Source organism: Rhinopithecus roxellana, chromosome 2 (genome assembly GCF_007565055.1).
Source record: "Rhinopithecus roxellana isolate Shanxi Qingling chromosome 2, ASM756505v1, whole genome shotgun sequence".
In the NCBI taxonomy this organism is placed as follows: Eukaryota; Metazoa; Chordata; class Mammalia; order Primates; family Cercopithecidae; genus Rhinopithecus; species Rhinopithecus roxellana.
In genome coordinates, this window is record NC_044550.1 from 54,507,887 (window position 1) to 54,535,452 (window position 27,566).

The 27,566-nt window shown below is 35.1% G+C and overlaps 1 protein-coding gene across 2 annotated transcripts in view; it reads right to left on the minus strand.

Annotated features, from left to right (window-relative positions):
• Window positions 1–4,935: 4,935 nt before the first annotated feature.
• Window positions 4,936–27,566, minus strand: part of CFAP299 (cilia and flagella associated protein 299) — a 664,335-nt gene continuing 641,704 nt past the window's right edge. Inside the window, exons 6-7 of one of the 2 annotated variants that reach the window (XM_010354116.2) lie at window positions 23,593–23,722; window positions 4,936–5,175 (exon numbers count right to left, since the gene is read on the minus strand). In XM_010354116.2, the coding sequence (XP_010352418.2) occupies window positions 5,080–5,175; window positions 23,593–23,722 (226 nt within the window). In that variant the 3' untranslated portion in view covers window positions 4,936–5,079. The remainder of the gene's footprint in view (window positions 5,176–23,592; window positions 23,723–27,566) is intronic. The other variant, XM_010354117.2, reaches the window with a different exon arrangement.

The following is a 27,566-nucleotide window of genomic DNA, read 5'->3' on the forward strand; positions in this document are numbered from 1 at the left end:
AGCAAAGTCTCAGGATACACAATTAATGTGCAAAAATCACAAGCATTCTTATACACCAGTAACAGACAAACAGAGAGCCAAATCAGGAATGAACTTCCATTCACAATTGCTTCAAAGAGAATCAAATACCTAGGAATCCAACTTACAAGGGATGTCAAGGACCTCTTCAAGGAGAACTACAAACCACTGCTCAGTGAAATCAAAGAGGACACAAACAAATGGAAGAACATACCATGCTCATGGATAGGAAGAATCAATATCGTGAAAATGGCCATACTGCCCAAGGTAATTTATAGATTCAATGCCATCCCCATCAAGCTACCAATGAGTTTCTTCACAGAATTGGAAAAAACTGCTTTAAATTCCATATGGAACCAAAAAAGAGCCCGCATTTCCAAGACAATCCTAAGTCAAAAGAACAAAGCTGGAGGCATCACACTACCTGACTTCAAACTATACTACAAGGCTACAGTAACCAAAACAGCATGGTACTGGTACCAAAACAGAGACATAGACAAATGAAGTCTTTTATAGGAGTGTTGGCCTGGCCAATAGAGAGAATATGAAAACAATCTAGAAATAGAATGACATCATGCATAGACTCATTGACTATCAGTCAACCTCAGCGGGTGATAAAACTCAAATCAGACAAGAGTATTAGATAATAAGAAATTTGAATCCACGGCACTTAGACAACAAGACAGTCTTAATTTGAAAGGCATGATGTTGGAATCCTCAGAGGTTTAGACTTGGCTTAGCATTGGCCATGAGAGTCTAATCAGGGAGAAGGGCCCTGGATGTTTGTAGTCCACCTGTCATGCTAAGGTCTGAATTGTCTGTTCAAAGTTCATATGTTGAAAACTATATGTTCATCTGTTAGAGATACGGCTTTTAAAAAGGTAATTAAGTTAAAATGAAGTTATAATGGTGGACCCTAATCCAACCTGGCTGGTGTCCTTAAAAGAAGAGCAAATTTGGGCACACAGAAAGATACTGGGGATGTGCTCAGAGAGAAAAGAGCATGTGAGGACATCTAGATGCTACGTTCACCTGTTGCATCAGCCAGAGAAGGCTGCCATCAGTGAGCGAAGAAGACAGGCCTTAGAAGAAAACCAGACCTACTGACACTTGATTTTAAACCCCCAAACTCCAGAACTGTGAGAAAAGACATTTCTGTGTTTAAGCCACCCAGTCTGTGGAAGTTTGTTAGAGTGGACCTTGCAAACTAATACATTTCATAATGCAACTTAAATCTCCAGTTAGTATTTACTATCAGTAAATTCAATTCAGAGGCTAACATAAAAGTTACTTGTGATAATATACTTGAATTTTTAGTGCTTTAAAACTTAGCTTTAAATATAGGAATAAATTGTAAATATGTTAGATATTTGAAAAATTTTAAATACTTTCATTTAAAAATAAGTAGTTACATTTTAGAGAAGCTGGCATATTAGAATATAGAATATCTAACAGATAAGCCTTGCTATTCTCATTTAAAGTGTGATAATTGAATAATTGATTAAGACATGTTTTTAAGTTTAAATTTTATGTATTTATAAGCCATACTGGAATATGTTAGGCAAACATAGGGGTCATTATATTTATTTTATTAGATTTAAAATAGTCATTTAAATGCATGGGAAGGCTTATTTTTAGGTAAAAATTTAGAATTCTTAGAAAATTAAATATAATAAAGTTTATAATTTAAATTTAAAATGTTCAAAGGAATTTGGTTAAACCATAGAAGGACCCATAGAAGTGATTGTTAAAATTTGGTCAAATCTATAGATAGAATAATAAAATTTATACATTATAAAGTGCATGAAACTAGGGTTTTCATTTATACATTTAATAAGCCAAACATTTATTTTATCACCAAACATCTTGGACTAACAGAAAAGTTGTAAGTATACCACCAAGACCTTTTCCCATGAATTATTTACAAATAATCTACTGACACGATCCCCTTTGGACTCTCAAATCCGTCAGTGTAATTTCCTACATTTAAGAACATTCTACTACATAACCACAATATAATAATCAAAATCAGGAAATAAATCTAACCACAATACAATCGTCAAACTTGGGAAATAAATATTCTTATATTATTACCATTTAATCTTCAGAACTTTACATTTTCACCATTTGGAAAAATTAAATTTTCACAAGTTGCCCCCAAATTCCCTTTATGGAATAAGGATCTACTTCAGAATCATGTGTTGTATTTGGTTGTCATGTCTTTCTATCCTTCTTCAGTCTGGGACAGTTCCTTCTTTTAACCTTCACTGTCATGATCTTGACACTTTTAAAGATTACAGGCCAGTTATTTTGAATAACATCCCTCGATTTGTGTTTGCCTGAGTTTTCTTTTAATTAGATTCAGGTTATGCAACTTTGGAAGTACTATTACAAAGGGGATGCTACGGTCCCCTGTTGCAACAGATAAAGTCTTGCTCTTCCAATTTAAAATGTCATATTTGACAAATTGATTTAGACATGAATCTTATTTGCTAGGGCACAAATTCATTCTGCTTCATTACTGATGATATTCTCTTTGATCATTTGCTGAAACTGGTGTCTTCCACCTATCTCCATTGTTTCCTCTGTAATTAATAAATATTTTGTGGATGCTATGTAAATACCCTTTTTCTTATTTAACTTTCAATTTATTCATGCCTGTAGATCAGTATGGACTCACTGTTTCCTACTTTATCTCTTAATTATCATCATTTTGATGCCCCAGTGGTCCTATATTTGGCCCGTGGGTACCCTTCACATTGAGTTCTGTGATCCTTTTGATAAATCCCATTTGTTTTTGGAGAACTTTTTTACTTTCTGGCACAAAAAGGTATTCCAGACTCTTGTATGTTCCCTGCTTCAGCCCCCAAATTAGTTGTTTCCCCAAGGATCCCCATTCCTGCTTGTTTTGGTGGAAAATGGTGTTAGGAATCTAAGGTCCTGGCACTAGGTATGCTCACTGATGTTGGTGGGTGGCTGCTCCCGGGCTCTTTCAGTTAACAGCGTGAGGGACTATACATGTACATATATATATTCCATATCTGTTCTATATATTGTATATGCTGAAAATTATGAGATCACCCTGATATACCCAATTCCAATGTAACACCACTCCACTCACCCTGCTTGGCATCTGACATATCGCGCCAGGCCATTGCCTTCCCCATGAGTACACCCTTGCATTTGAACTGTGACTTCCTGCCTTGGGCTCTACCAACTCCACACCTGAGCAGATTTCCACCACTTGTCCCCACCTAATTACCTCAGTTCAAGGTTGTTTAAACGTATCTCAAAATAGTAAGAGCTACTTATGACAAATCCACCACCAATATCATACTGAATGGGCAAAAGCTGGAAGCATTCCTTTTGAAAACAGGCACAAGACAAGGATGCCCTCTCTCACCACTCCTATTCAACAAAGTATTGGAAGTTCTGGCCAGGGCAATCAGGCAAGAGAAAGAAATAAAGGGTATTCAAACAGAAAGAGAGGAAATTGTCTCTGTTTGCAGATGACATGATTGTATATTTAGAAAATCCCATTGTTTCAGCCTCAAATCTCTTAGGCTGATAAGCAACTTCAGCAAAGTCTCAGGATACAAAATCAATGTGAAAAAATCACAGGCATTGCTATACACCAATAACAGACAAACAGACAGCCAAATCATGAGTGAACTCCCATTCACAATTGCTACAAAGAGAATAAAATACCTAGGAATACAACTTACAAGGGATGTGAAGGACCTCTTCAAGGGCAACTACAAACCACTGCTCAAGGAACTAAGAGAGGACACAAATAAATGAAAGAACATTCCATGTTCATGGATAGGAAGAATCAATATTGTGAAAATGGCCATACTGCCAAAAGTAATTTATAGAGTCAATGCTATCCCCATCAAGCTCCTATTGAGTTTCTTCACAGAATTGGAAAAAACTACTTTAAATTTCGTATGGAACCAAAAAAAGGCCTGCATAGCCAAGACAATCCTGAGCAAAAAGAACAAAGCTAGAGGCATCACGATACCTGAATTCAAACTATACCGCATGTTCCCACTCATAAGTGGGAGTTGAACAATGAGAACACATCGACGCAGGGAAGGGAGCATCACACACCGGGGCCTTTTGGGAGGTGGGGGTCTAGGGGAGGAATAGCATTAGGAGAAATATCTAATGTAGATGATGGGTTGATGGGTGCAGCAAACCACCACGGCACACCTATACCTATGAAACAAAACTGTATGTTTTGCACATGTACCCTAGAACTTAAAGTATAATAATTTAAAAAAGAAAATACATTAAAAAGAATTAAAATATAAAATAAAAAATAAAAAGGTATTTTGAAACACTAAAAAAGGGAATTAAATTGAATGGGAAATAAAGAGGAAGAACCAAATATTAATTTTTAATAAAAAGTGGCCTTCAAATATTAATATCTTGTCTGCACAAAAGCCACCTGCAGGGCACATTAGGAAAAAGTGTTTATTTCTATCATCGAGTCTTGAGTTTTCTAAAATCTTCTAGTTTCCTTTAGATTTCATTTCTTCAGCTTCGCTGTTTTAGGATTCATGTTATCCAAGCATATATGCATATTAAACGCTTTCATTCATTTTATACATCATTTCATGGGATGTCACAGATTTTACTTACTTGTTTAGTACTATTTAAAACCTTGTATGCCAATTTGAGATCCCTTAACGGTCAATATTCAATGATTTTAGCAGCTAGCAATGCCATATGGCAAAAGCTTGGTCCATTCTATTTAGCAATAGGGGAATCTGGAATTTTTTTTTTTTTTTTTTAAATTCTGAGCTACATAATATGTCACCAATTTCCATATCTTTGAAGTAGCACCAAAATTCTCTTCCATGAAATGTTGCAAACAGCTCAGAGCCTATCTGTATAATAAAAAGACAGTCAATATTACAGTTTTCTTTCTAATTTCTTTATTAACTTTATTGTTCTAATTTGCCTTCCAGCTACAGGGCTCATTTATTATTCTAATTTGCTCTGTCTATGGAATTTATTTAAATTTAGCAAATTATTAGGAAATTAACATGTTGGTACTTAAGTCTTCCTTCTGGAAATGTGGTCAAAAATGACAGCTTGTATGTAGAGTTCTGTCGGGATTGGGATTCTAGTAGAGTTGTCACCTGGCTGCGCCTAAAATACATAAATTACATTGTTAGTCAAGTCTATGGAAATACTTGGCCTTACTTTTTTTTTTTTTTTTGCTTTATATTGTAGAAAACAAAACTAACAAGTTTGTTTCCATGGAGATATATACATGTTTCCCCCCTAGTCTTTTTCTCAGGAGTGATGATAATTCCAATTAGGAGCTTTGAGGCCCTGGGTTGTGATATTGAAAATGCCCAGGATCAAAGCAGTGTCACAGGCTCATGCTTGTCTAGACTCTACTGAACCGCATGAGTCACTAACTTCAGAATTCCTAGCGAAGGCCTTTACAAACATGTGTGACTTCAGGGTAATAATTCAAAAAGAATCCTATCTTGATTTCAAGTCTGTCAAATAAAATGTCTCAAGTTTGGGATTGGTTTAGACCAGTGGAAGTGCCTGTCTGTGGTGGGTTTTACATAAAGCATCTTTCTTATCACTTTAAAAACTATTTGATCTGCTTTTTTTTTCTTCCTTCAAATTATAACCTTTTAAAAGGATTTCATCTTTTTAAAAAAAAAAATTGGATAGTTTATCATACTGATAGGTGTCTAGAAAGCCTCTATGGAAATAAAGATTTGCTAATGTGGTATTGATAAGGGAGAAGAAAGAAGTTTGGGTAAAGCTGATGCTCAGAGGAGAAAAAAATGATTCTAAAAGAGTTGCACAATACGTACAATTAGAAAATTTTAGTTACTAGACCTTTTGCTTATTTGATGTAGGAAAGAATTATATTATTTGCTCTCTCTTCTGAGAATAAATAATTAGAAATTTAGAATTGAAGATAAAGAGAAGCTTTGGTATTGCCTTTTCCATATGGTACTTAATTTCTTGTGTTCAACAAAAAAGTGGGTGTCCTGACTATGCCCCCATCTAAGTTAGATTTGATTTTTATTGTTTTTGTGCTATTTTATAACTCTTTAAGTTGTATAAAACTGATAATAATAGAAAATACCTTGCCCACAAAGATGGAAAATAATTCTGCCCAGTGGAATTCGATTAATCATTGCCCTGTATAGAGACCTATTTTGCAGCTATTTTATTTCAGTTTTCCTTATTCCCTATACAGATACGTTCTGCTCTTTGAATTCTCCTTTGAATTGGTTATAATATCTTACTGATTCCTTCTATAATTAATGAATTAAATGAAATCTTTTGAACATTTATGCTATAGCTGCATGATAGTTATTTATACCCCTTTAAAAAATTGTCTTGTAAATATTTTGGAGGTTCTTCTGCCAATAGTCAGTGGATTCCTCTGATAGATGAATTACCTACATGCTGGAGGAGGTTGTACCCCTGGGGGCTTAAACCCAGACTCCCAAAGGCAAATCCCCAGTGAGAAATTTAACTTTGTGGATCTTCTGTTTCTTTCTATATTTTCCTTTTTGGCTATTTTTGTGTTTTGTTTTTCTCTTTGCAGCTTTTACAACTGATATATTATTTCCTGCTGGTGACAGCAGTGATTCAGAACATTGTGGGCTAGCCATTGTGATTTCTGTAAATAGATTAATGGATTAGAGAGATTTATTCTCCTTGTGTGACAGACAATAACCTTTTTTAAAGTGTTTTATTTTTATTGGTTGTTATTTGTCTGTTTTGAGCTCAAATTAAGACTCTTGCACCCATCAGGAAAGAGTACAATGCTTTGATATACGAACTGGTGATTTTTCTGTGTTTACTTTTGATATGTGGCTAATACTTAGATCTGAAGTTATAAGCAGTCTTGTGTCTGTGTGTCTAGATGCTTATAATTTAGAAAGACCTTTATCTCTTTTTGGATGAGTGCATAATATTTTCCTGTCTCTGGAGGGTAATGAATTAGGTTAAAATGTCTTCTAAATTAAAGAATCTCTGTTCTGATTGGCCTATAGAATTCTTATATAAATACATTCTTATATAAATCAAATATTCATAAAATTCCAAAAATTAGGAAATTAACAGTTATAGTATTTTAAATTGTACTATACTTAATAACTTATTTTTACAGAAACTCAGAAATGTTTTTAAAATTTAAGTTCACACAATCGCAGTAAATGTTTGGAAAACAAGACTAGTGTAATAATTTTGGTTCAAAATAAGCAGCTATGTTCTCTGATTTATCAGTGTTGGGTTTAATATAAACAACATTTTGTTCTACTTGGGTTTGTTTGTCTTAAACTTACTTAGGTCTACTAACTAACAATATGCCTACACAATATTTTAGATAATGAAAAGTACACATTTATACTCAACTACATTGAATCATTATTCAGACAACTTTATTTCAACAGTAATCATTTTTGTTGTTGTTGTTGTTGTTGTTCTTTTAACAAGTCAGCTTGAATATAGGTCCCAAGACCCTCAGACTTAGATATCGGTCTAAGACACATAACTTTAGACTGATATTAAGTTGAATTATACAATGAATACTCACTTGATATGTAGTTGACTTCTAACTAAGATAGGAAACCGCAAATTTGATGCCTAATTATTAGGCATAATTTTAAGTTTATATACTTTTGCTTATATCCTATAGAATGTGTTTGCCTTTGGGTCCTGTTAATGAATGATTCATTTTGTCTCTTTAAAAAGGTATGTGTGTGGCTATTGAAAGTTGCCACATAAATTTTGTTCATCTTTTAAAATGCTTGTGGAAGACAGACAATTCTTAATTATCAGCCTCTAGTTTTCTTCTTGAAATAGAAGTTACTTTGGTAAAAGTCCTTTTAATATGAATAGTTAAGACTACACTGTGAGAATAGGGACAGACTGACACCACTGTCTATGTCCTTTTGTGTTTCAAAGAGAAAATAGTTTTGTCCTATTGTAGTTGTTTTGTAGTAGTATTATAGTGGGGATATATAGAGTAGTGGTTTTCAGGCTTCCCTCCCATGATTTTCCCCATCTCAGAACCTCTGTACAATATTGGGACTTACTAAGGACCCTAAAATCTTTCATTTATGTAGTTGATAACTGTTAATATTTTCCATATTAAAAGTTGAAATTGAGAACTTTAAAAATAGTTACTGCTTCATTTGATCATAGTAATGACAAACATATTGAAGTTTTAACAGAAATAACATTTGAGGATTAATATAAAAATGGATCCCCTGAAAACTGCAGTTATATGAAAAAGCAAAATGAAGAGCAAATTTTGGAAATATATTTTACTTGCCTTAATTCATAATACCTGAGTCTGAAAAGAAGCTATGAGATGTGCTACAATTTCAGTAAAACTTGCCCAATCTTGATGGGCTTGCTTTCTTAGCTTACTACTTGCCTACTACGTGAACTTTTTTTTTTTTTTTTAGCTTCCTATGTAATCTGCCTAAATAGATAGCAAAAATTATGTCTAATAAAAATAATTTTCTGTGCTTTATATTGAATTTGTTACATACCTGATTATTTAAGGAAAAGAATGAAAAGAACAGTTTCCTCACATATAAAGAGCTAAGGTTCTTTACAACCATGTTAATGTATATGTTTATTTTTAAATATTTTATTGTTTTAAGTATGTACTTAAACTGTTAACTCATTGTTATTTCTCTGGTACCCTGATCTTATTTTAATCAAATTTCCAAATGTCCTCTATCATTTTTTCTGATTTTTGCCATTCATAATCGGACCTTAAGTATAGAAAAAATTAATAAAACAGTCAGGATATCTTTTACACTTAAAACTATCTCTGAGATTTCCCAGATGACCCTTCAAAAATATCACAAAGAGTTATTCCTTCACCTTTGCAAAGAGGTGCTAAAAATAATTAGTTTTGTTTGTGGAATTCCTTGGGAAGAATTTTCAAATCAGAAGAGCTGCTCAGACTTATTTATGTAAGTTGAATAGGCATAATGTTATTAACAACAATATTTCAGAAATTTTATATGCTTTATGCGAAGTTCCTGAATTTTTTTCATTGCCCTTTCTACTTTACTTGTTTTTAACCTAAGGGAAAATAATGATTATAACTGTTGGAAATATTCCCATCAGGTTTTTCTATATTTATCAGAGTTGTAGCAGTGTTTTGCCTAATGACATTAGACAACAATAGTATAATGTTATCAGTCATAATTTCAGTTACTGTTTAAAAAATACAAATGTTTAGGCGTTACGTACACTTACCTAAATTTCTTTACTTGGTTTCTTGTATTAACAATTATGTTTTAGTATTATCTATGTCTTATCTCTATCTCAAGACTTCTTCCTCTGTAAAATTATTTTCATTCATTTTTTGAATCTGATCTATCTTTCACACACTTCTTTGAAAATAGATTTAATCACATCCTTAGAGATGTTTGTCTAATTGTCTTTTGCAGTGGCTTTATTATCATTGTTTTGCATACCACAAAAAGAACTAAATTTCCTTGTCTGTTGCATTATTCTTATTATAAACTCTCATCAGACTGCTCACATTTGAAAATTATTAGTAATAAGTCCACAACAGTCATTTTAGGTCCCTATAGTTTATTGATAGTACTGTTTTACTCTGCTGCTTCCCTGAAGTTTCTCTTCCAGGTTATAGCCCAGAATTTATGTCTTTAACAAAGAACTGTCTTAGAACCTCATGGAAGATAACTACCAGGTACTTTAATTATTGACACTTCAAAGCTGAGCTGACATTGGTTAGATAGCTTTCAGATTGCACCACGAGTGGACTGAGTCAGGATTTCCAGGACCCATTTTAGGCCAAAGCAGAGGGCTGCATATGATGCACAAGATTCAGCGGATTAGGAATTAAAATTGTAATAAGACTGAATGCAGTAATGAGAGAATTTTCTTATGGTTATTCATTTGGGATATTGTTGATGTTCTCTTAATGTTTCATTTTTCAGATATATAAGAACACCGCTTCTTCTTCTTCTTAAGAAATCTGTAACCCATAGAAATTTAGTAGAATCTACTTTATAAAATGAAATGAAACATTTGAAAATGACATATGATTTTCATTTATTCCTCTAGGACTCAGAAATTCTTATTGAGTCTTTTTACTTTCCACGGCCATTTAGTAATCCGCATCAGTTCAGTAAGAAGTTGTCATCCTTTATACCAGGATGTAATTGTACAAATTATAAAACCAAAGCCTTCCCTGTAATGTCATGTTTGAAAACAATGTTCATTGAATCACACAGAAACAGCTACTTTTAAGGAATTAAGCTCAACTTGACTCCTGGAGGTAGTATTTACAAAGATCTTCCAGACAAACTTGTCTATTTATTGGCTTTAATGGTCAAGAATATTGTATACTATGTATAAGTTATCTTAAGATATTTTGGGGCTTTTAGAAGAGAATAATTTACCCAAATTTATAGGTTTTATAGGTGAAATATTGTGGACAGAGTTTCTTGGATTTAGTTTTCTAGCAGCAGGATGACAAATAATAGAGGGCCTTAAAAGTCCAATTTGAGATTCCTTACGAATACTTCCAGACAGAATTTAATTTAGTATTTGTTCAAAATTGTGTAGCCTTAGAATTTACAACACAAACTTAAGGTGATCTATATGGTAAAATAACACTTTTGCGACACCTATATAAACAGTAAGGCAAAACTAATGAGACTAGCTGCATTTTATGATCAAGAATAATCTTTCCAAAATTATTATGATAAAAATAAGGAAGGAGACAGATTGCCAGGGAAACTTGTGAGAAACTTTGAAATGGGCAAAAAGTCAAACAATGGGTATCTTGACTATTCACTCATTTAGGTTTTCTCATTTATGATCTTTATTGCAATTCTGCAAATTTTAGAAATTTGATAATAATTCAAATAATTATTGTCTGTAGTAATGCAAAGTAGTTGTGCTTACTGGAATACAATGGATTTTTGCATTGACCCTTTTTTATTTATTTGAAATTTATTTAAAAATCTGTTTATTCCCTTTTTATGTCTCTGCTCTTTGAATTCTCCGGAATCAGTTGTAATACCTTACTGGTCCCTCATTAATTAGCGAGTTAAAAATATTTGCCACATGCTCACTGTATAGCTGTATGAGAATGATGATTCTATCTTCTTTTAAAAATTGTTTCTTAATAATGTATAAAAAGAGTGCTAAAAACAGTCACACATACACAACAGCAACAGCAAATGATGTAACTGGCTGAGAAAATTCAGCACTTAGAAAGCTCTTCCTTCAAATTCATGGCACTGTAAGGAGCTGTGAAAAGATTACTGTCTGAAACCATTAGTAGGTCCCAGGAGAGATGGGACTCCAAGCCAAGTATAAAATACGGGTAAAACAAGACATTGGAATAAGATCAACAGTAAAAAGTTACTAAAAAATAATAATTGATGGAACAAAACAGGAACATTCTAACCTTATTCTACCCAAATCCCAGAAGAATTACAGATTTAAATGTATCAAAAGAACCATAAACAAATTTAGAAGAAAATATATGTAACTATTTTCCTGATTGTAGTATAGGAAATCTTTTTAAATATAGAAGCAATTAAAGCAATCAGAAGGAGAAATCAGTAGTTAGGGCCATAGAAAAATTTAAAAATTTTGCATGCCAAAACAATTGTGAACTTTAAAAGATATATAAGCTGTGGCATGTCACTAAAAATATGATAGCCAAAAGTTTTCTACCCTCTACATATAGAATACTTTAAAAATTTATTTTAAAATTCCCACTAAAACCCTACAGGAAAGTAGGTAGACGGCAATAACAATTGTAGAAAAAAAGGAGACTGGGCAAGATGGCTCAAGCCCATAATCCCATTAATTTTGGTGGCCAAGGCAGGAGGATTGCTTGAGGCCAGGAGTTAGAGACTAGCCCGGGCAACATACTGTCTCTACAAACAACAACAACAACAACAACAACAACAACAAACAACAAAAAACAACTTAGGCATGGTGATTAGTGCTTGTGGTCCCAGCTACGCCAGAAGCTAGGGAGGGGGGGGATGTGCCGGGTGGAAGTGGGATCATTTGAGCCCAGGAGTTCTAGGCTACAGTGAGTTGTGATTGTGCCACTGGACTGCAACCTGTGACAGAGCAGACGCTGTCTTTAAAATAAATACATAAATAAGAAATATTATATACCAGCACGCATATAAAAGAAATGTTCATTTCCAATAGTAGTAAAAATGCAAATCTAAATGACTGCAAACAAATCTGGACTGTGAAATTAACAAAGTTAAAAAAGTATGCAAAATAAATAGGGCATGGAAAATGGGACACTTAAACAGCTCAGATATAATTGTAAATTGACATGGTTTAACTGCAAAGCAATTTGACAATATGTATCTAAAGCTTTACAAAATACGTATATTTTGATTAAGCAATTTCCATTTTAGAAATCTGTCCTAAGCAGGGGTAAAAGCAGAAACTTGGTTGTAGAGAGTTGTTAATTAAACTGGAGGGAAAGCAGAAACCAAACTAAATTTCCACAAGTGGGAAATTCTTATCAATTGTGAATTATTCAAAGGATAGAATATTATCTACTTTTTTTTTTTTTTTTTTTTTTTTTTTTTTAGATAAAGTCTCATTCTTTCACCCAGGCTGGAGTGTAGCGCCATGATCTATCTCAGCTCCCTGTAATCTCTGCCTCCCAGGTTCAAGTGATTCTTCTGCCTCAGCCTTCCAAGTGGCTGGGATTACAGGTGCACGCCACCATGCCCAGATAATTTTTGTATTTTTTTTAGTAGAGATGGAGTTTCATCATGTTGGTCAGGCTGGTCTCTAACTCTTGACATCTAACTCTGCCTCAGCCTCCCAAAGTGCTGAGATTACAAGCGTGAGCCACTGCACCTGGCCAATCTACATTATTTTCAATTTGCTTTTTTCAGTTAATAGTGTATCTTGAACATCTACACTAATCCATCAACATCACTAAAAATGGCTTTAACTTTTTAAACTGCTACATACTCTTTCTTTGTAAGCATGTATCATAATTTAACCATTGCCTGATCATGAACATGCAGATTATTTCCAATTTTTAACTCTTGCAATGCAAAATGATTATTCTTTTAGAGTTTTCATGGTATCTAAGGTAATACACTACTAGGAAGCAATTTTCAGTCATTGTGCACCTACTCCTTGGCAGGCATTTTACACACGTTCTCTCATTTAATCTTCACAACTGTTTGTAAATGACTGTAAAATTTTAGATTTTTACAGGTAAGAAGACAGAGGTGAAGTGCTCAAAGGGGTGAAGTAATTGTCCCTAATCACAAAGCTGATAAGATCTCTGTACCTTCAACTCATTCTAAGTATTTCTCCTCTTAAGAGCTTTGCCCTGCCTGAGCCCTGATGGCCATTTCTCAGTCCCTTCCAACTTGTTCTGCTTGTTTCTGCTTTCAACTGCTCCAAAGTATTTTAGAGAATCCTCAGGTCTTGAAGAATTGTCAAGTGGGATTTATTAAGGTACTCAGGCAGGTCTTTGAATAACCTAAAATACGAATACGATTATACTACTCTGTATATGGCCATGTGCGTTTTTTTTTTGTTTGTTTGTTTTGTTTTGTTTTGTTTTGTTTTGTTTTTGTTTTTGTTTTTTTTGAGATGGAGTCTTGCTCTGTCACCCAGGCTGGAGTGCAGTGGTTCTATCTCGGCTTACTACAACCTCCGCCTCCCGGGTTCACGCCATTCTCCTGCCTCAGTTTCCCGACTCGCTGGGACTACAGGTGCCCGCCACCACACCTAGCTAATTTATTGTATTTTTTAGTTGAGATGGGGTTTCACCGTGTTAGCCAGGATGGTCTCGATCTCCTGACCTCGTGATCTGCCCGCCTCGGCCTCCCGAAGTGCTGGGATTACAGGTGTGAGCCACCGCGCCCAGCTGAAACTTAACAGATTTTTAAAATAAGTTGTTTTTCTCCCCAAATTAAGAACCTATTCCCCTGGAGCAACCTCATATAATTATGAGGTAGTTTTCTGACCTACCGAGTTGGGGCTGACATTTTTGTTCATTTAACTGTGTTTTTCTTTTTCACTCAGGGCCACTAATGTACATGCCAAAGATATCTCAGCCAGCAATAACCACTTAAAAGTTATCAACATGAGATTTTTCTTTCTTACTAATGGTCTTGGTCACTATTCATGCTATTGTATTCCATATTCTAATAAACTTCAACTCTCACTCTGCTTTGGGATTTCAATTTTTGAGAAATTATGAGTATTTGCTGGGAGTGGTGAATGGCTGAGAAAGAGTCATGGGAGTTAACTACTTGTTCAACTGTTGAGGCCCAGGAAAAAAACATGCTTTTTCTTTGAACTAGAAATAATCCCTCAACTGTGGTCTTGCACCTGCAATGACACCATGCCTGACTCATGTGTTTTTTGATGCCTGCTTCTGTGTTATTAGTTATCAGGATTTTAAGATCATAAAGGAAACAATTATTTTGTTCTTATTCAATCATTTCATCTTGCCAGGAAATTAACTTCTATTCTCTTCCGTACTTCTTGATTTGCGGTAATACATTTTGTGAGAAAGCGAGCATGAACTGTGTATAAAGATCTCTTCCTCAAATCTCTCCATCCTTATATTCCTAGGCCATATGGGTCCCTTTTACTTTTGGCATCATGTTTAATTAGGCTGCTCTTGGAATTAAAAGCTTAAAGCAATATTTTTTCTTTGTCATGTATGCTTTATTGGGATATGTACCTTTCTTTTCGTTGCATATATTCAGCTCAGATGATGAAGGCTTATCATTTATACTCTCTTATTACTAAACATTGACATATATCTATTTATGTATATATGTAAAATTCAAAATTCAAAGTATATATATGTTTTTTTTTTTCTTTTGCATAGCTTACGTTTCTTGTGTTACAGTTCATATATGAGTTCATGCACTGGACACTTATGAACAATGTATTTATCTCTGGGGGTTGTTCCTTAAATACTGCATATAAAATTAAAGTCAGTTTTTCAGGTCAAGTGGAGGACATGACATTTAAGTTTTAGGAGTTTTAATTCATAAAAGCCAAGCTCTGTTATATAATTTTAATGTATTCCTCAAGGCCATTGATTTTAGCAGTAGTTAGTTGAGTAAATACTTAATTTATATGTGGTGGCTTTCAGTTCAGATATACCAGGTGATTACCCAGAGGAGAAAATGTTTAAAAGCTACTTAGTATGTGGGTGTTTTAGGGCTATAATCAACCAAACATTTAGAAATTTGGGTAGCAAAACCAGAAAGTTGGCAAGGCCTCAGCTTTACTTAATAACTGTGACTGTGCCACAGTTAAAAAGCAGCATTTATAGGAGGCCCCCAAGGAAAATCCAGGGGCCAAAAAAGTGATGTTGGTGATTCAGTAGATATCCCCTGCCCCACTGGCCCAATATTAATTTAGTTTTGTAGTACAGTTTGCAGAAACATTTGAGACGTTGAGGAAGCCATAACCTTGTTTAAAACTTATTCTATTCAGCTTTTTGTTTGTTTGTTTTTCAAAAGGGATTATATGTAGCTCCTCCTGTTAAAAGGCAGATTTTAAAACTGAGGACCTTCACTGAAGGGCGAGGTTCCAAGAGATTAAATTGGAACCATCTGCAGATAGGATTGTAGAAATGTTATGGGCCTCCATTTTGAGAAGATCAATTTCAAGGCTGTGACAGGTTAGGATTTTAGGATCTGGGAGGCAAGGGAAACGAAGAGCAGTCAACAACCTTGGAAGCAGAGGTGGCATTAAGCAGGTAATGAACACCTTTCCTACTAATAGTAGCAAGTGATTGGGTGGGGGTTGCCTGAGAGGGCAGAATAGAGGAGAGAGGAGCTCTGAGAAGCTGTTGCTAGAACCTTCCTCTAAATTAAAAAAAAAAAGCAGAAACAAAAATGGGTGATTTTATTAGTTGAATTTATTTTTAGTTTTAAACTTTATGTGTCTAGCCTTTTGCTAAGAGAAAAAGAAAGAATTTGACATAATTTGTTTTTAACATCTGCACGATAATAGATAACAGTGACTACACATTTAAAAAAAAAAAATAAAGTAATTGCTACTCTCATTTACCCATGCACCTAGCACTTTGCCATTACCCTGTACAAATTACCATTTACCCTTGAAAGTTCCTCAAAGAACCCTGAGTGATAATTCATTTATCCACCTACCTAGGCAGAAAAGTACCAGAGTCAATTACTCTGGTAGTTTTTAGCTAAAAATAGGTTTAGCTCTACATATGTTTTCAGTGCCTAAGACCCTAAAATATTTTAAGTTAACCTCATTTTTTTTTTAAGAATTATTTTTGGCCCTACCATTCATTTTCTTTAGCAAATATTTAATATTTCAATTTATTCATCCCACAGATGTTTACTGAGCACCTACCATGTGCGGGCATGGTGCTAGCCCTGGTGATACAATGGCAAAAAGTGCAGAAAGGGTTCCTGCCCTACATTTGACAGTTTATGCTTTACAAGTTTCTGTCATGTGTATTGTTTCATTTGAGCCTCTAGGCAAACTCACTTCACAAAATGAAGTTCCATGAGGCAGTAATAGCAAGAATGTGTAAAACCCCCCAACCCCTTGCCCACTCTCTGGTCCTCATAATGATCCAAATAAGAAGCAAAAAATAGCAGTGATGGTGATTTATTAGCAGAAGCATTTAGTGCAGTTGTATCTCATTACACAGCACTCTTTGGTATGTGGTCTGTGCTTTCCAGTCTGTGCAGTCCTGGGAATGTGTAATTTCAATGACTTAAAGTTAACACTGTTGCATTACAACATATTTTAAATGAATGAAGTGATTGCTTTATGCACATACATTAAGGTGAAGCAACAGCTAAGACAATAGTACTGTGTAAAGCAGTGGATATAAAATCCAGCTAATCTTTAGGGCTACCTGAAGAGGCTTTTAAAAATAGAATTCGCTGGCCCTCACCGTAGATGGATTCAGTTTGATATCTAAGGGAAGAGCCTGGAGTTCTCTGATTGGTGAATTTGAGAAAGAGAGAGGAAGACGAAATGCCTTCCTGAATTAATAGGAATTGCTCCTAATCAAGCCAGGACAAGCTGGGTACTGATAAAGAGTTCTTGTGATAATAGACTACATGCCAAAGTAGCTCGTTGTTATGTTTGAACAATTGTGAACAATTTTCACATAGAGGAGTCTGGGCTTAATAGTCAGGAGTATTGATACAAAAAGAACAAATAAATAAATCCTGCTAAGTCCATGCACAGTCCACATTGCACATGCCTTCCAAACTTTGTGACACTGAGCATGGATCCAGAAAGTTTTATTCTATAACATTATTTTTTGTTTCACTGATGTCCTACATTCAATAGAAACTATGCCTCTCTGAGATCTTTTCATGTGTCTTTTAGTTTGCTAGTTTAGTTATCAGTGATTTACCAAGCAACTATATTCAAGATGTACTCTACTAGACAGTAAATAAAATAACAAAAAGAGATCTTGCCCTATAAATTTTCATATTTTTAATATAATTTATTTTCTTTTGAATTCTAAAAGCACACTGATGAAGTTTATCCAACAGAACAGTCACATCACATCCTTTCAAAATGGATTATGCATTTTCATACTTAGAAATTTTGATTCTAAGTCATTGTGACACAAATATTACTGACTCTCCTTGAGGTCTATAGAATGGCAAAAACTAATTAGATTTTGCTTCCACTTGTGTAGTTTAGTTATTCTCTCAAGACTTTTCTGCCATGACCCTCCTTCCTACACCTTTGTCTCAACCCTTGTGAACCACTGGAATCACCCAGGGTATTTTTGAAAAGTATCAATGCCTAAGCCTTCCCCTTCCACCCAGATCAGTTATCCAGCCTTCTTGGGATGAGGCCAGGCATCATATATTCTAAAGCTTCCTGGGTGATTCTGATATCTGATTTGTGCTGACAGCCTGTCTGTAGCCACAAGGAGGTCCTCCGCCTTCCCTCACAGGCTCGTGTTTTGTGCTCCCAAGCCTTTGTGCATGATTTTCCTTCCTATCAGAACACCTTTCCTCTCCAGTCCTCACGTCCTCACCATACTCACCCTTCCAGACCCAGTTCAGATGCTATCTCTTTCATTAACTTGGTTTTGAACATCCATGGTCCAAAGTACATTCTGCCTCCCCTGAATTCTTACAGAACTTTTTCTGTCCTCTCAGGTTGCTTTCTAGCTTGCCATTTCTATGTGCATATTTTCCCACCCACTCACCAGTTAACCTGTAAGTTTTTTAGGACAAGAAATCTACCTTTCAGATTCACCTTTATACTTCATAGTTCTCAACAGTTGTCAAGGAAACATCAAATGAGGAAGAGGGGGGTGAAGGGAAGAACACAGAGGTGGCAGACATCCATCCAGCTCACCTGTGTGCTCTATACCTCTACAGCAATACTGTCTCTGTCCTCTGTCTCACACACACGTTCTCTCTCCCTCTCTTTTCTGAGTACTGGGGGAAAGTGAGGTCTCTCAAAAACTTTTCTAGATAGATATACATAATCTAAGTTCTATCTGTACCTGAATGATCTGGTAGTTGCAATATTGAAAGCATTAACTCAAAATTTGCCAACTACAGCAGGACCTCTACTTCCAGTCCTTTTTACTTTTCACCTGGATTACTGTTATTCTGCTTGTCTTCTCCAGTTTTTCCTCCCTCATCTGTACTACTCTATACCTTCTAACATTAAAGCCTAACTTTCATCCTATTATTTATCTGCACAAGATGTTTGGCATATTTCCCCATTTCCTATTAAGTCCAGTCCAAGATCTGCCTCAGTCCTGCAGTCAAAGTTTCTGATGACCTTTCCAGGCTTAATTCCCACTTCACTCCTTCAAGCCAATGCAGAAGCCAGACTGAACTATTTGGGTTTTCCCTTGTCTGTTTTACACTTGTGAATCTTATCTTGGGTAATAGGTTTAATTCCTGATATTGACTGCCTTTCCCTTCTTATGTGTTCAATTCTCCCCCTCTCCAGTTCAATTTCTAATCATCCTTTAAGTCCCCACTAAAAGTTTACTTCCTCTATTATCACTTAACATTATCTCCAATGCTCTCCCTTCACCATTCCTTTCCACTCCATTCCTTTCCGCTCCTATCTCCAGATCAAACATCATCTCTTCTTCCACTGAATTCCAAAAGTATTTCTCTCCTGTGCAATGTACCCCTTTTTGCCTTATACTGCAGTGATGTTTTGACTTATTTCCCTGAAAACACTAAGAGCACTTAAAGGGCAAATACTGAAGTCTTGCTTATCTTCACCTCCCCATGTGTTTCATAATATTTAAGCTTCATTGATGGTTTCTACTAATAATTAACTGTTGACTGTGAGTGAGTCATTTAATCTGTTGAAGTCTGTTCATAAATCGAAATCATGTTCTAATTCAATAGTCTTAATTTGAGATAGTTTAAATTAATACTCCTGGGACTGCACAAGAAGGTATAAAAGCACAGACTAAAATAGATATTTCTGCATAGTTGCTACAAAATCTGATTTCAGCAATAAATTCTTGCATTTTTGTGACTTATTTGTGTTAGTATAGAGGGAAATGACTATACCCATATCTGCTATCACTGCTGTATCAAATAACTAACATAATTTACTCATTAACTTTGAATTAGTGTAGCACTATTACTATTATTATTGTTGTTATTATTGCTTTTGGAGGGAAGGATCCATTCAATCATCAATTTAATGAACATTTATCGAATATTCATTAGCAAGACATTTTTCCAGGTGATGGCCTCTCAGAAATGGGAAGTGAGAAAAGCTGGTGTAACCAAGAAATATATATACTTTCTGTTTTAACTATTATATACAATCTCTCTCTTTCTCTTTCTTCCCTTATTAGTGGTTCATGCCAGTTTTAGACCACTTATGCTATGGTAAGAGTCAAAGCAAACTATCCCATGGTTGGTGTTTTTTTAAAAGCCAAAAAAAAAAAAAAAAGCCTATTTAAAAAATTTGTCCAGATAATATATTGGACAGAGTGCAAAGTGCTTCCATTTAATTCTTCTAAAGATAATACACTGGAAACATTTTGGTGGGTGTGAATCACTCAAACAAGCATTCTTCACTCAAAAATAGAAACTTGGCTTATTTGTTCCAGATGTTATACAGCTGCAGGGAAGTTAAAGCCAGTGGTCCTGTTTTCAATGCAACCAAACTCTTATTGCATTTGGAATTTCTTAACCAATGAACTCATATTACTTGTTGTAAGACCTGCACAAGTTTCTTTTTCCACTGTTACCATTCCCAAACAACTGCCTTTTGTGGGAAACATACTTCAGAATTAACGAGTCCACATCTGTGTTGGGCAAAGTAAACACATCCTGTTTATCACTGTTTCCACCTTTAATTGATCTTGTCCTCTTTAATTTTGAGTGTAAAGTATTTCAAAGAGGGTACATGAAGGAGAAGAAAAGGAGAGCTGAGTTGCTCTTACAGTATTTTACAGCTCTTTAACTACTGGATTTATGAGATGTTCACCTTAGGAAGGATTTCAATAAAAATTGCTAAGAAAAATATTGAGTATAAAAATGTAATTTCTATCAATATGTATTAGTAGTTATTAAAATAACTACAGATACTTATTTTGGTTATTTCTTGGTTCTTCCTCAGGTCTATAAGAAATTGTATGTTGGATGCATGAAACACAAAAGATCTTTGAAGAGAGAATAAGTTAAGAAATTTTGTAGCCATGTACAATACATCTTGTCCACAATAATTAAAATATATAAGTGTTTTTCTAATTTTTTTTTTTGAGAACAGAATGCCAGATGTTTTTAAACTATTGACTTTTTATGGAGATTTCCCTCAAATTGCAGTTCATGAACAACCTGTAGCAGAATCACACTGGCTGCTTATTAAAATATGTACTTCTGGTCCCAGTTGAGGCAGAATCTCTACAAATTGGGCCTGGTACTTTAAAGGAACTCTGGAGATCGGAAAGAAACAAAACAAACAACAACAACTACTACAAAAACCCTCTATCTTCCAGTTGTGACCACTAAAACCCAGGGAAGTTGACTGAATTTATCAAGGTCATGCAGCCAATTAATAGTAAAGCCTAGGACTCTGTTTACTAATGCTGAGACCAACATTTCTTTTCATAAGTCTACTATTAATTTTTACTTTCCATAAGATAAAATTAAAATTTAAAGAAATACACGTATCCAAATGTTGTTGTATGTCTCGCCTAATAATTCTTACTCTTACCACTCATTAACCAAATGCTTGCTCTTTACTCAAGAGGTGGAAAAACATTTCTTCAAATGTATCATAAAACCTAATCAAAATCTTTCAGAAAAAAAGAGACAAATGTTATATGTCACAATGAAATCTCATGGTTGACTACTTTGGAAGTTTGAGTTTTAGTTAAAATTATTTCAACCATGTTTAAGCAACAGTTCGCATTCAATAATGATTCCCCAAAGACTGTAAAAACTACAAATCATGACCTGCATTCTGGAAATATGCCATTAGTTAAAATACAGCCCTAAAATAGTTTAAATATGATGTCATTCAAAATTGATTCAAATATTTGTTTCGCACATCTTAACAAGAGTGTTCGTAATTTAAAATCTTTTCTTATTTATATAGTTTAGACTTCTAAGGAAATGACTCTGGAAATGCTATTTATTAAGTTTTCTGTACTTTGTCCCAGCTGATCTCATTTTGACACTCATAAGTAAAGAAGAACCACTAGAGAGAAGGTATGTTGATAAACTACTCTGGTGTAGATTCATAATAAATACAGCCCTAAAAACTCTCTGATCCAGTACTTCATTTCACTAATGAGAAACCTGAGACCAAAAAAGAGTATTGTTATTTTGAAGGAGATAGCATTGTGTTAGAACCTGCTAGTTGTCTACTTAAACCTCTCTTCTCCCTGTCTCAGAATACCTGTTTTTAGCTGAGTGCATGGTCATTTGAATTAAGATTGTATTTCGCAGCTTTGCATGTAGCTAATCATCTCCGTAAGACTAACTTCTTACAATGGAACATAAGTGAATGTTCTTGCAGTAGCTTTTTGGAAACTCCCTTTAAAGGCATCAGGGGAATGTTCTTTGTACCCTCTCAACCCCATCCATGCATTATGTTTTGAATGTGGTTGTTTTGGCTGGAGACCTCTTTTGGCCCAAGAACATGAGGATTACTCTGGCCCAGATGACTGTGGAGCTGTCATTTAAACCTTGGACTGTCACTATCTACACTTACATGTGGAAGAGAAAGCAGCTTCTATCCTGTTTAAATTACTACCTAGGCATTTCTGATATTTGTAGCCAAATCTCATTTCAGGTAATCATCTATTTCTTGCTACAGAATTTTGGTCATGAATTCTTTAAACACATGGTTATTTAGCATTTTTTTTTTTTTTTTTTTTTTTTGAGACAGAGTTCCACCTCCCAGGTTCAAGCCATTTTCCTGCCTCAGCCTCCTGAATACCTGGGATTACAGGCATGCACCAGCACGCCTGGATAATTTTGTATTTTTGGTAGAGATGGGGTTTCTCCACGTTTGCCAGGCTGTTCTCGAATTCCCAACCTCAGGTGCTCTGCCCGCCTCAGCCTCCCAAAGTGTTGGGATTACAGGTGTGAGCCACTGTGCCTGGCCTATTTAGCATTTTTTATGTGCAAGGAACTGTACTAAGTGGATATGAAATACAGATTGGATTTTTGACTTTGGTTTTCTAAAAATTTTTGGAAAAGTTTTTATAACCTGACTCCCCTTTCCTTTGGCCCATCCTTGTCCATATTCCATGTGTATCACACAATTTTTATTTATTTTACTACGAAAGAATCTTTTCTTGCTTTTGGAGTTTATACTGGTGCTTTCATGTGAATCATAGTTTTCAAAATGTAAAAACAACAACAAAATGAAACCCACCGATACAAGTCAAACACATAATGACTTCAAGCAAAGTTTCAACTTCCATCCCTAGACATATGACAAATCATAATAAAAAGTCATGATTCAAATGCAGTCTTTGAAAATATGCAAGATGTAAATATTTATCTTTGAACAAATTCAAAATATCATGAGACATGTCTTTAAAATATTTAAATAAAAGTGTTTTCCAAATTAGCACTTAGAAGTACATTAAGAACCAAACCATTTTTAGTGTTAGTCACATACACAGAGGGGTATTAGAATTCTGAGTACAAATGTAAGGTGAGAGTCTCCCTTCTCTAAATGACCCTCCTCCCCAGTAACAGCAACAAGTGGCTGGACATCTCCAGGATCAGGGGAAGCACATGCACGGCCTACTGGCTCCCTGGTGCAATTCTATGCTAGGCATGGAGAAGTGTTTCCACTTGTGAGTTCTATTTAAATTCCCCCTAAGCCCTTTCTTATTAATTTCTAATGATTTATGAAGCTATGGAGTGGTTTTTAAAAGGTAGTACATGCTCTAAGTTTCAAAGTGCTATTTCCTTTCTAAATTTAACAACTTAAGAGTGTCAAATACTTAATAGATTTTTTGAATAGTGGCAGAAACAAAATAACAGGTGAAGAGATACCTAAGTGTAAAAGAAGAATTACCTTTGGGTCCACATTGAGAATTTTTCTGTCTCTTTTGTATCTGAAAAGTAAGCCTTCTGGATTATCGGCAATCACTTGATAGTTGGGACTTGAATTACAAACAGCAACATCAGCGTCCCAGTTGTAAAAGCTATAAAAATAAACATGTATTAGGAATTAAGATGTATAATGCATTAAATTGACAAATATAGTTTAAGAACTATTTGGGGAAGTTCAGTAATAAGATAAGTGAGGAACAAACCTGCCATACAACCATGTAGAACACATATGAGATGAAAATTCTTGCAGAAGAGATTACATTGGATTATTCTCAAATCATTTAGACACATATATATGATGGTTTTGCATGATTTTCTGGACACAGAAGACCTAGGGCCTATTACAGTACTATTACATTCCCAGGAAGTCAAGATGAAAATTGATGCAATTTAAGGCTATTTGTTCTAGCGCAGGTTCTTCGGGGTATTAAGAGACTGTTTATTGGAAGGGAGGGCACACTAAATCACCTCTTTCATTCAAAACAATTCCAAATAAATTCATTTCTTTCAGGCTCCATTTTTTTCCTCAATAATATGTTTCTCGGGGAGTGAGGAAACTATTTATGTTTGAGTGGTTACCGTGGGCCACACATGAGGTAATCCATGCTATCACAACCCCCATATGAAGTTGCTCTCATTTCATGGACAAAGCAAAAAGATTAGGGGAGGTCAGACAGCATCATTAAGGTCTTGAAACTAATATGCCACAGGGCTGATATTTCAACCCAAATTTGTCTGTTTCAAAGCACACATATGCACTTTCTATTTTTCAATATTGCCTTCAAGCATTTGATATTTATGTATTTATTGAGATGGAGTCTTGCTCTGTATCCAGGCTGGAGTGCAGTGGCATGATCTCGGCTCACTGCAACCTCCACCTCCTGGGTTCATGCTCTTCTCCTGCCTCAGCCTCCCGAGTAGCTGGGACTACAGGCATGGGCCACCATACCCAGCTAAGTTTTGCATTTTTAGTAGAGATGGGTTTCACCATGTTGGTCAGGATGGTCTTGATCTCTTGACCTCATGATCTGCCCACCTTAACCTCCCAAAGTGCTGGGATTACAGGTGTGAGCCACCATGCCCTGCTCATTTTATTTTTATATTTTGTATGGAAACTTCCTATTTGTTCTACATTCTGTTTTGTACTTACTTGTCAGAAATGAATGTAACACTGCCATATGAGTTGAAAGAATGCTCAATATATTTATACTTTCTTACATATCTTGTAAAATATAAAATAAAAATCTACTTATTTTTATTTATCTTATTCCTACTAACACATTTCTAATATATATGTTTGCTTTTAAAATGATGGTCACAGAAATAACATAAACCAGGGTGCCTCTCAAATGCTCGTAATGTTTATTTTTAATGATATTCTTCTGATCCTGTTTCTAGGTTGTTTTGCCCTCTATTACTTCCTTTCTTTTTTGAAAAGAGTAAACTTCATTGTTTAAGTTCACTGAATTATATTGTTTTCTGAGGCATCATTATTACCACTTTCATATCATTACCTAAAAGTGCAACGTTTACCCTCAAAATTTTCAATACTTAGAAAAGATTGATTATATAGATCACATATTTATATCACTGGGAGGGGGGCATATCAGTGAGAACAATTTTCTTCCCCTACTACCTTTTCTATGGCCAGAACATAGAATGTCTGCCCTACTGAGGCACAGAGTAAGAAAAAGTAATTTTCCAAACATCTTTGTCTGTTTAGTCAATTCTCCCTAAGAAAACAGGAATGACTATGTGATTAGTGAATTGAGAAGAAGTGTCCATTCATGGCCTTTTAGGCCCTCAACTTAATAAGCCTTCACAAGTGAAGTTTAAGATGGCAGGCTCAGCCCCCAGTGGAGTGATGGCAGGGGATGAGTCTGTAGCATTGGCAGTCAATTCAATGGATGAGTCTGTAGCATTAGGAGCCAATTTGACTATGCACCCAAGCTGGATTTTCCAATTCAGTTTAATTCATAATGAAAAAGATAATTTGATGTCCATCCTACTGACTATTCAGTTAGGATATTGCCAAATCGGAGTGGGGGACATGGGTGTGATTTTTAACTTTACATATATTTCTACCTCAATAATTATTTATGAGATATATAGATATAGATAATTCTACCAAAATACTTGAGTCAGAGATTTGCTTAGAGTGGCATGGTTTATATCACACATTCCTATCTTGTTGCTCAGACCCCAAATTAAAAGTCTTATTGAAGTCCAGGAAGATTTTATATAAATGTTTTTTACACAACAAAAGTAAATTTGTATAGCACATGGTTCTTTTGATGAAGATATTTTGGTTGTTTCATCAATACTTTTGTTCTCCTAAGCAGAGATGGAAAACAGGCTTTATTTCACTTGCCAATTATAGTAGCTGATAACTATTAGTATTTAAGAAAAATTAGTAATTACCTAATAATGGTCATGTGCTAGGTACTGTTATAAGTCTAATGATCTATTATCCCTTCAATCTTTTCACCAAATCCATGGAGTACGTATAAAATATCCATTTTATTTATGTAGAACTGACAGGAAAATGAGATCACTTGGATTCCAATATTAATGACTGACTCCAGAGCCTGCACTGACTAATACATGTATTCTTTGTCCCACACACTACTGGTTGTGACTACACTACCTAAAGCTCTGTAGCATATATGACTGCTGATCAAAATACAAATTTTCAAACTTTTCTTGGTAGACCTCCAGACTACAACTATGGTCTCTCTTGCAGTGTAGCCATGTAATAGGAATTTAATCAATGGAAAAAAGGGCAAAAGTGCTATTTGCCACTACTAACCTGGGCCCATCAAAACCTTCCATGTTCTTTTTCCCATCCAGCTAGCTGAAAGGAAGATGATAAATTTGAAAGCCATCGACATGGTTTGGATCTGTGTCCCTCCCCAAATCTCATGTTGAATTGTAATCCCCAGTGTCGGAGGTGGGGCCTGGCAGGAGGTGATTAGATCATGGAGGCACATTTCCTTCTTGGTACTGTCCTTACGATAGTGAGTGAGTTCTTGTGAGACCTGGTTGTTTAAAAGTGTGTACACCTCCCTCGTCTCTTTCTTCTTCCTGATCCAGCCATGCAAAGTGCCTGTTCCCATTTTGCCTTCTGCTATGATTGAAAGCTCCCTAAGACCTCCCCAAAAGCATGTGCCACCATGCTTCCTGTACAGCTTGTAGAACCATGAACCAATTAAATCTTTTTTTTTTTTTTTTTGATAAATGACCCAGTCTCAGATGTTTCTTTATAGCAGTGCGAGAACAGACGAATACAGCTGTACGTGAAAGATATTTGGACTTTGGAGAAACGTAAGGACAAAAGAGTTGAGCTAGTTGAGAAAAATCTCTATTTAATAATTTCCTATGACATCTACGTTGCTTTAAATCCATGAAATTTTCAATTAAACAAGCATTTAACTAGTACCCAGTATATTCCAGTTAGGTCCTGTAATTACGGTTTCTACGAAATAAAACATGTTCCTGGGAAACAGTGGTTTAGCACAATGTTTCTTAAACTGAGATCCATGGCAAATTTCTGGCAGTGTGAATTCTCTCTGAGCAGGTTAATATATGTAAAATATAAATATAGTCAGCCCTTTGTATTCCACAGCTATGGAATAAAAACCCTGGATTAAAAATATTTGGGAAAAAATGTGTCTTTATTGAACATGTATAGGCTTTTTTTGTCATTATTACCTAAACAATACAGTGTAACAACTATTAATACAACATTTACATTGTATTACGTATTATAAGTGATCTAGAGATGACTAAAAGTATAGAGGAGGATGTTCATAGATTATATGTAAATATTACACAATTTCATATCTGGGACTTGGGTATTCATGGATTTTGCTACCTATGGGAGGCCCTGGAACCAATCCCCCACAGATACAAAGGGAAAACTGTATATTCTGAATT